The sequence below is a fragment of the Scyliorhinus torazame genome, chromosome 5, assembly GCF_047496885.1.
Source record: "Scyliorhinus torazame isolate Kashiwa2021f chromosome 5, sScyTor2.1, whole genome shotgun sequence".
Lineage (NCBI taxonomy): Eukaryota > Metazoa > Chordata > Chondrichthyes > Carcharhiniformes > Scyliorhinidae > Scyliorhinus > Scyliorhinus torazame.
In genome coordinates this window covers 81,420,774-81,430,834 of record NC_092711.1, presented here as the reverse complement: position 1 = coordinate 81,430,834, position 10,061 = coordinate 81,420,774, and the positions used below count along the sequence as shown (strand labels likewise).

Sequence of the window (10,061 nt, the reverse complement as noted above, 5' to 3'; positions counted from 1 at the left end):
AGCCAGGAATTGAACCTGGGACCCTGGTGCTGTGAAGCCACAGTGCTAACCACTGTGCAGCCTACACTGCTGGCCTTGCTCTGCATCATATAAAAATTGTCAATATATCTGGTTCAAAACAGTCTTGTTTGATTTCACTTTGCTGTGTTTAAATCCTCCCCTTGTAACCCCCTGTAAAAGGAGTTTCCAGAATCCATCACTGTCAGTCCTGTTGAGTGGACAGGGATCGCCGCGCATGCGCCCTGTCCCCGATGAGGATGCTGGTGGTTAACTGGGGAAATACTCTGCAGGAAACCTTCCCGCTCAGTGCAAACTCGAGACTGGTAATTTCTTGTTTTAAGCTTTGAGGCCTCCCCTCCCACCCACTGCCCCTAACGCTGCCTCCGCTTATCCGCCTCCTTCCAGCCTGAAGAGGAAACAAACAAGCGTCTGTCCCTCGACACGAGCCGCACTGCGCATACACCACATCACAATGCCCGCGGGAGTGAATTACGGCAGCTCGGACCAATAGGAAGAGGGGGCGAGGTTGGAGGCCCGAATGGTTGAGGCTGGTCCTCCAACCAATCGGAGGGAATGAGGGGCGGGGTTGATCGCGGATCTCCCTCATTCGCTGAGGCTCTGCATCATTTGGAGTTCTTCCCATTGGCCACGTGGGCCTGGGTTCCAGGATCTCATTTCCTGCCTGAAAGGTGTTGACCAATGGGAAAACTTGGAGGATCGGGTGGACTCTGGTCTTCCAGCAAATCAGACTGTGGGCTTTGTGTGATTGAAGATTGAGCTTCACACACACTAAAACTTCTTACTAACTCAAACTTCAGAATAAAACATTTTCTTTCCACTTCAATGGACTTTTTTTAGAGTCCATTGACCCTTCTACAGAACTTACAAACGTTATTGTTAGTCAGAGAGATCTAGGTGTACAGGTCCACAGGTCACTGAAAGGGGCAACACAGGTGGAGAAGGTAGTCAAGAAGGCATACGGCATGCTTGCCTTCATTGGCCGGGGCATTGAGTATAAGAATTGGCAAGTCTTGTTGCAGCTGTATAGAACCGTAGTTAGACCACACGTGGAGTATAGTGTTCAATTCTGGTCGCACACTACCAGAAGGATGTGGAGGCTTTAGAGAGGGTGCAGAAGAGATTTACCAGGATGTTGCCTGGTATGGAGGACATTAGCTATGAGGAGCGGTTGAATAAACTCGGTTTGTTCTCATCGGAACGAAGGAGGTTGAGGGGCGACCTGAAAGAGGTCTACAAAATTATGAGGGGCATAGACAGAGTGGATAATCAGAGGCTTTTCCCTAGGGTAGAGGGGTCAATTACTAGGGGGCATAGGTTTAAGGTGCGAGGGGCAAGGTTTAGAGGAGATGTACGAGGCAAGTTTTTTTACACAGAGGATAGTGGGTGCCTGGAACTCGCTGCCGGAGGAGGTGGTGGAAGCAGGAACGATAGTGACATTAAAGGGGCATCTTGACAAATACATGAATAGGATGGGAATAGAGGGATACTGACCCAGGAAGGGTAGAAGATTTTAGTTTAGATGGGCAGCATGGGCGGCATGGGCTTGGAGGGCCGAAGGGCCTGTTCCTGTGCTGTACTTTTCTTTGTTCTTTGTTAATTCTGTTTCACTCGCCACAGATGTAGCATGGTGGCACACTGGTTAGCACTGCTGCATCACAGCACCAGCGACCTGGGTTCAATTCCAGCCTGGTGTGAATGTGTGGAGTTTGCACATTCTCCCCGTGTCTGTGTGGGTTCCCTCTGGGTGCTCCAGTTTTCTCCAAAGATGTGTAGGTTGGGTGGATTGACCACACTAAATTGCCCCTTATGTGTCCAAAGAAAGGTTAGGTGGAGTTGAGGAAATAAACAGAAAGGCAAGATGGGTAGGTAGGCCAAATTTGGAGTAAAATCTTATTACAGTAGAATAAGGAGTTAGGTTAGCGGACTTTTAAACATCTCTAGCTTAGGCTGGAGAAAATGGGGGGCAGTCTGTAATTGCCTGTAACTGGGATTTCGCAAACCATGAAGAGGGGGCTGGGCAGCCATTAGGATCGGTTCTTTGTGCAGAGGATGCTGGGTAAGAGGGGCCCAGGGTCAGCTTATATGGCCAGGTCAAGGAATGTGAGAGAAAGACCTATGAGAATCTTGTATTTGTCACCATCTTCAACACCATAATCCCAGCCAAGCTCATATCGAAGCTCGAAAACCTAGGAGTTGGCTCCCCACTCTGCAACTGGATCCTCGGTTTTCTGACCAACAGACCACAATCAGTAAGAATGAACAACAACACCTCCTCCACAATAGTCCTCAACACCGGCGCCCCGCAAGGCTGCGTACTTAGCCCCCTACTCTACTCCCTGTACACACACGACTGCGTGGCAAAAATTGGTTCCAACTCCTTCTACAAGTTTGCTGACGATACGACCATAGTGGGCCAGATCTCGAATAACGATGAGTCCGAATACAGGAGGGAGATAGAGAACCTAGTGGAGTGGTGTAGCGACAACAATCTCTCCCTCAATGCCAGCAAAACTAAAGAGCTGGTAATTGACTTCAGGAAGCAAAGTACTGTACACACCCCTGTCAGCATCAACGGGGCCGAGGTGGAGATGGTTAGCAGTTTCAACAGCAGCGCCTATACTTCCTCAGGAAACTAAGGAAATTCGGCATGTCCACATTGACTCTTACCAACTTTTACAGATGCACCATAGAAAGCATCCTATCCGGCTGCATCACAGCCTGGTATGGCAACTGCTCGGCCCAGGACCACAAGAAACTTCAGAGAGTTGTGAACACCGCCCAGTCCATCACACGAATCTGCCTCCCATCCATTGACTCCATCTCCACCTCCCGCTGCCAGGGGAAAGGGGGCAGTATAATCAAAGATCCCTCCACCCGGCTTACTCACTCTTCCAACTTCTTCCATCGGGCAGGAGATACAGAAGTCTGAGAACACGCACGAACAGACTCAAAAACAGCTTCTTCCCCACTGTCACCAGACTCCTAAATGACCCTCTTATGGACTGACTTCATTAACACTACACCCTGTATGCTTCATCCGATGCCAGTGCTTATGTTGCCCTATTATGCATTTTCTTTTATTCCCTTTTCTTCTCATGTACTTAATGATCTGTTGAGCTGCTCGCAGAAAAATACTTTTCACTGTACCTCGGTACACGTGACAATAAACAAATCCAATCCAATCCGTTACCTTATTTGGTCGTGAGTATGTGAAACTCGATGCTGAATCCATGTGTGTGTGAATCCAGATGCTGTGCTTCCTTTGTCTCACTCGCTCTGGAGGTTTCAAGAGACATGTTGTCTCCTGCCTGTTATCAGAGTGAGTGGAGCTTGCAAGCTATTTGAAATAAATCAATGCCTACAATCCGACTTAGCCTTTGACTGAGACTAGACTGGGGCCAGGAAGAACTCAATATCATCAGAGTTACTGGGTTACGGGGATAGGGTGGAGGCTTGGTCTTAAATAGGGTGCTTTTCCAAGGGCCGATGCAGGCTCAATGGGTGGAATAGCCTCCTTCTGTATTGTAAGTTCTCTGATTCTGGAGGATTTTCTCTCTCAGTCTGATCCGATGTGTCTGTCTGCTGGTATTTCCGAAGGTAGCACAGTGGGTAGCACTGTTGCTTCATAGCGCCAGGATTCCGAGTTCAATTCCCGTTTGGGTCATGGTCTGTGCGGTGTCTACACGTTCCCTCCTTGTCTGCGTGGGTATCCTCCGGGTGCTCCGGTTTCCTCCCACAAGTCCCGAAAGATGTGCTTGTCAGGTAATTTAGACATTTTGAATTCTCCCTCTGTGTACCCGAACAGGCACCGGATTGTGGCGACTAGGGGCTTTTCACGGTAACTTCATTGCAGTGTTAATGTAAGCCTACTTGCGGCAATAACAAAGAATATTAATAATATGTGTTTGGGTATTTTAGGGAGCAGGTAGAACTTCCTTTGTTCTACCTGTTATCCCCTCAGAAATTCCATCTGTTTTTGGTTAATAAGTCTGGCTGTTTTGGGTATATGGGTCTAGGTAGCTTGGTGTTATGATTCGTGTTGTTTAGTTGTCGGTCTGTCTCCAGCAGGTATTGTTGTCTCTCGATAATGACTGTGCTGCTACCCTTGTCTTCTGGGTCTTATGAACATATCCGTGTCGGATCCAAGCTCCCGGATTGTCTGTCTTTCTCTCCGGGTAAGATTCTGTTTGTCTCTTGTATTTCACTGTGACAGGGCAGAGACCTGATTGAAGGGGTTCAAGCATGGGAGTTCTGGGAAAGATGAGCAAGGAGTTGGGAGGTGACAACATGTTCAAAGAGTTTGGAGAGGACAGGGAGGTTGAAGACGGGGCAGTAATTTTTAAGGCTGGCAGGGCCAAGGGTTTGTTTTATTGTGGAGGGGGTGATGATGGCAGATTTGAAGGACAGAGGGAATGTACCTGAAGAGAGAGAAATGTTGACAATATCTGTGGACACGGTAGTTGGCTGATCAGTAGCTCAGTGGGAATAGATTCGATGGAGCAGGAGCTGGACCTCATGGACAAGATGAGCTCTCAGAGGGCATGAGGGGAGATGGGAGAGAAACTAGAGAAAGATATGGGTTTACTCAATCTCAGTCACAAAGAAGCTCCACAAGCTCCTCACACTTCTTGTTGGAGGTGAGGATGGAAGGGACAGGGGAAGAGCGAGAGTACTTCAAAAGGAACTAACTTGTGTCAGAGATATTAAAAAGTATCCACACGCTGCGTATTTAACACAAATCTAATTTATTTGACTTTTAGCCAGAATATTGGCCCCTGTAAATGGGCTGGAGTTTGTTATCAGAAGAAAGAGACCCAAATGAACATGGTTCAGTCCTGAATGTGAGGAACAGCAAAATACAATCGCTGTAGTTATTTGTGGCCTCGCTGGTGTGTCAGCAGGTTGGATGAAGTGGTGAATCCCTTCCCACACTTGGCGCAAGTGTATGGCCTCTCCCCAGTGTGAATCCGCTGATGTACAGTGAGGTTAGATGATTGCCTGAACCCAGTCCCGCAGTGAGAGCACCTGAACGGTTTCTCATCAGTGTGAACACGTTGATGGCTCATCAGTTCCCCAGAACTTTTATAGCACTTCCCGCAGTCTGGACATTGGAATGGTCTCTCATCAGTGTGAACTCGCTGGTGTGTGGACAGAGTGGATGACTCAGTGAATCCCTTCCCACATTTGGAGCAGGTGAATGGTCTCTCCCCAGTGTGAATTCGCTGGTGACTCAGCAGGGAAGATGACTTAGTGAATCCCTTCCCACACTTGGAGCAGGTGAATGGTCTCTCCCCAGTGTGAACTCGCTGGTGTCTCAGCAGGTGGGATGACTTACTGAATCCTTTCCCACACTCTGAACAGGTGAATGGTCTCTCCCCAGTGTGAATTCGCTGGTGTGTGGACAAAGTGGATGACTGAGTGAATCTCTTCCCACACTTTGAGCAGGTGAATGGTCTTTCCCCAGTGTGAACTCGCTGGTGTTTCCGCAGGTCGAAAGACTGTGTGAATCCCTTCCCACACTTTGAGCAGGTGAATGGTCTCTCCCCAGTGTGACTGCGTCGATGAGTTTCTAGCTTGGATGGGGAACTGAATCCTTTCCCACAGTCCGCACATTTCCACGGTTTCTCCTCAGTTTGACTGCATTTGTGGTTTGTGAGACCTGATGATTGACTGAATCCTCGCCCACACACACAACACGTGTATGGTTTCTCCCCACTGTGAACGATGCTTTTTCCTTCCATGTTCAAAATCCGCTGATATTCAGGATATGATAAATTGAGGACTCTGTCAGATCCTGATCTGATGCTTGGTTTGGGTTTTTGGACTTTGAAGCCTCCCCTTCGAACACCCTGTGAAACTGATTCAAAACAGAAAATAGGGAGTGAGAGAGAACCCACATAAACACAAAGGCAGGTTGTGAAATTGAGCTGAATGAATGTGGTCATTTGTGGGGAAAAAGTGACCATATAAACTGCTCAATTGTTGTAAAAACCGACTGATCTCTTTGGGAAGAGAAAGAGGTGAAGAGGGATTTTGTATATTTACAAGACATATCAAGAGATAGTTGGCAAAGCAAATTCGATGTTGAGCTTCATAAACAGTAATATTGATACCAAAAACTATGCTTCTGGTGGCACAGTGGTTAGCACTGCAACCTCGCAGCACCAGGGACCCGGGTTCAATTCCAACCTTGATGACTGTCTGTGAGGACTTTGCACTTTCCCCCCCGTGTCTGCGTGGGTTTCCACCCGGTGCTCAGATTCCCTCCAACAGTCCAAAGAAGTGAAAGTTAGGTGGATTGGCCTTGATAAATTGCCCCTCAGTGTCCAGTATGTGCAGGTTAGGTGGGGCTATGGGGTTACAGGGACAGGGTTGGAGTGTGGGCCTCGGCAAAGTGCCCTTTCAGAGAATCAGCGCAGACGGGATGGGCCGAATGGCCTCCTTCTGCACTGTAGGAATTCTATGGTTCTAATTCTATTCTCTGAATCTTTATAAAGCTTTGGTGACCACTCTTCAGGAAGAATGTGAAGGTTCTTGTAGAAGGTGCAGAGGAGATTTACCAGAAAAGTTCCAGCAAAGGAACTCATGTCACTGAACAGAGCCCCAGAGCTTTGGACACATGGGACATAATGTCTGACAAGACAGTGAAATCCGGAGAGCAGGCTTGGCTTCCTTTCCTTTCTCTCTCTGCCTCCACTCTGCCCCACCAACAAGATATTGGGACTTTCTATAGATATGTCAGGAATAAAAGAATGACTAGGGTAAGAGTAGGGCCAGTCAAGGACAGTAGTGGGAAGTTGTGCGTGGAGTCCGAGGAGATAGGAGAGGTGCGAAATGAATATTTTTTTGTCAGTATTCACACAGGAAAAAGACAATGTTGTAGAGGAGAATACTGAGATTCAGGCTACGAGACTAGAAGGGCTTGAGGTTCATAAGGAGGTGGTGTTAGCAATTCTGGAAAGTGTGAAAATAGATAAGTCCCCTGGGCCGGATGGGATTTATCCGAGGATTCTCTGGGAAGCTAGGGAGGAGATTGCTGAGCCTTTGGCTTTGATCTTTAAGTCATCTTTGTCTACAGGAATAGTGCCAGAAGACTGGAGGATAGCAAATGTTGTCCCCTTGTTCAAGAAGGGGAGTAGAGATAACCCCGGTAACTATAGACCAGTGAGCCTTACTTCTGTTGTGGGAAAAATCTTGGAAAGGTTTATAAGAGAAAGGATGTATAATCATCTGGAATGGAATAATTTGATTAGAGAAAGTCAACACGGTTTTGTGAAGGGTAGGTCGTGCCTCACAAACCTTATAGAGTTCTTTGAGAAGGTGACCAAACAGGTGGATGAGGGTAAAGCAGTTGATGTGGTATATATGGATTTCAGTAAAGCGTTTGATAAGGTTCCCCACAGTAGGCTACTGCAGAAAATACGGAGGCATGGGATTCAGGGTGATTTAGCAGTTTGGATCAGAAATTGGCTAGCTGGAAGAAGACAATGGGTGGTGGTTGATGGGAAATGTTCAGACTGGAGTCCAGTTACTAGTGGTGTACCACAAGGATCTGTTTTGGGGCCACTGCTGTTTGTCATTTTTATAAATGACCTGGAGGAGGACGTAGAAGGATGGGTGAGTAAATCTGCAGATGACACTAAAGTCAGTGGAGTTGTGGACAGTGCGGAAGGATGTTACAAGTTACAGAGCGACATAGATAAGCTGCAGCGCTGGGCTGAGAGGTGGCAAATGGAGTTTAATGCAGAAAAGGGTGAGGTGATTCATTTTGAAAGGAATAACAGGAAGAGTACTGGGCTAATGGTAAGATTCTTGGCAGTGTGGATGAGCAGAGAGATCTTGGTGTCCATGTACATAGATTCCTGAAAGTTGCCACCCAGGTTGAGAGGGTTGTTAAGAAGGCGTACGGTGTGTTAGCTTTTATTGGTAGAGGGATTGAGTTTAGGAGCCATGAGGTCATGTTGCAGCTATACAACACTCTGGTGCGGCCGCATTTGGAGTATTGCGTGCAATTCTGGTTGCCGCATTATAGGAAGGAAGTGGAAGCATTGGAAAGGGTGCAGAGGAGATTTACCAGAATGTTGCCTGGTATGGAGGGAAGATCTTATGAGGAAAGGCTGAGGGACCTGAGGCTGTTTTCGTTAGAGAGAAGGTTAAGAGGTGACTTAATTGAGGCATACAAGATGATCAGAGGATTGGATAGGGTGGACAGTGAGAGCCTTTTTCCTCGGATGGTGATGTCTAGCACGAGGGGACATACCTTTAAATTAAAGGGAGATAGATATAAGACAGATGTCAGAGGTAGGTTCTTTACTCAAGAGAGTGGTAGGGGCGTGGAATGCCCTGCATGCAACAGTAGTGGACTCGCCAACACTAAGGACATTCAAATGGTCATTGGATAGACATATGGACAATAAGGGAATAGTGTAGATGGGCTTTAGAGTGGTTTCACAGGTCAGCGCAACATCGAGGGCCGAAGGGCCTGTACTGCGCTGTAATGTTCTATGTTCTAATGCAGTTTGATGGACAGGTTGTCTCCATTCTGAACAATGGGGAATAAGCTCCTCCCACTCATTGAAACAACGCCCTGACAAAGATGCCAAACGCGCATGCGCCCTGATGCACATCCAATAAAGATGGCGGCCATTAATCAGAGCCGAAGATAGAACATAGAACATAGAACAATACAGCGCAGTACAGGCCCTTCGGCCCACGATGTTGCACCGAAACAAAAGCCATCTAACCTACACTATGCCATTATCATCCATATGTTTATCCAATAAACCTTTAAATGCCCTCAATGTTGGCATTGATGAGGAGCTGCAGCTCCGCTCGGTACAAACTGGGTCCAGGAAACTCTTTTCCGCGGTTTACAACAGTTTTTCGCAACGTTTCCGCCCACCCCCGCGATCTCTCTTTTCCTCCATACTGTTAAAACAGCTCTGACGAAGGCGCCCTTCTACTGCGCATGCTTTCATCACAGTGGGTCCTGCCTTTTATTCACTTGGAGGACCAGCCGCCCTCTCTCAGTCCGCTAGACCCGCCCCTCCTCTTCCTATTGGTCGGGAGCTGCCGTCAATCAATCGGGCACTGTGACGGTTTCAGATGGTTAGAGCGGCCACAGGCTCAAGCTGACTCGCTGATTGTCCAACAATCACAGCGAGTGTCACCGGGATCCCGAAGCACCGCATCTGTTACGTCATCAAGGTGGCCCCTCAGCTCCGCTAAACAAAGATGGCGGCCTTGGAACTGGGACTGACACCGGATAAAAGCTCCGCAACTGCAAACACGGGACTTGCAGGGTCTTATGCCGGCCTTGTGACCAGCAGGGGGGTGTTTATTAAACTTTCACTCCCTCCCCACCCCCACTCCCAGCTCCATTCCTCCCTCTGCCTCACCGCTGGAAACAGCCGCTCCAACATGCGCAGACCTCCGAGCAAAGTGACATTGCGCATGCTCGATACACGCAGCAATGCGTTTGCGCACTGGGTTCCTGTGCAGTGAATCGGGCACATTCACATCCGCAGGGAATGTTGGATAAGAGCCGCACCATTGACACCACAAACAGTAAATTGGTTACCAGTTGATAAAAATAATCAAACAAATTATTGTCAATGGGTATTCTGCTATTCTCCATTTCTCAGAATGATTAAATGCTGCTCTCCTGTGGAAGAATGCAGAATTTAAGGTTTTCTTCCTCAATGGGTCCTTCCTCTATCCTCCCCAGAAGATGCAACTCTTGTTGGGTTCAATCCCAGAATCAGTCATTCCTCTATCTTCTTCCCTCTTGCTCGTGATAGTGAATGTTCAATGTTTTATGGAATGATCCAGACCAGATGTCACTCGGCATACCATGTCTCTACTGACTCTGTACAAGAGCTGCCACTTTTCCTGCTTAAATTCCATTTGCCACTGTTCTGCCCATATCCAGTCCATCTGTATCATCCTGTAATTTAAGGCTTTTCTCCTCGCTAGTTACCACACCAACAATTTTTGATCTGCAAACTTATTGATCATACCTTCACATATTTCAAGACCTC

General features: G+C 47.7%; 1 protein-coding gene across 2 annotated transcripts in view; it reads right to left on the bottom strand.

Annotated features, from left to right (window-relative positions):
- The window catches only part of LOC140418625 (uncharacterized), a 73,182-nt gene that overhangs the window by 37,900 nt on the left and 25,221 nt on the right, over positions 1-10,061 (bottom strand). The window contains exons 1-2 of one of the 2 annotated variants that reach the window (XM_072502169.1): positions 9,420-9,487; positions 4,764-5,878 (exon numbers count right to left, since the gene is read on the bottom strand). In XM_072502169.1, coding sequence (XP_072358270.1) covers positions 4,893-5,762 — 870 coding nt within the window. In that variant the 5' untranslated portion in view covers positions 5,763-5,878; positions 9,420-9,487 and the 3' untranslated portion in view covers positions 4,764-4,892. Of the gene's footprint in view, positions 1-4,763; positions 5,879-9,419; positions 9,488-10,061 lie in introns of those variants that run through there. The other variant, XM_072502178.1, reaches the window with a different exon arrangement.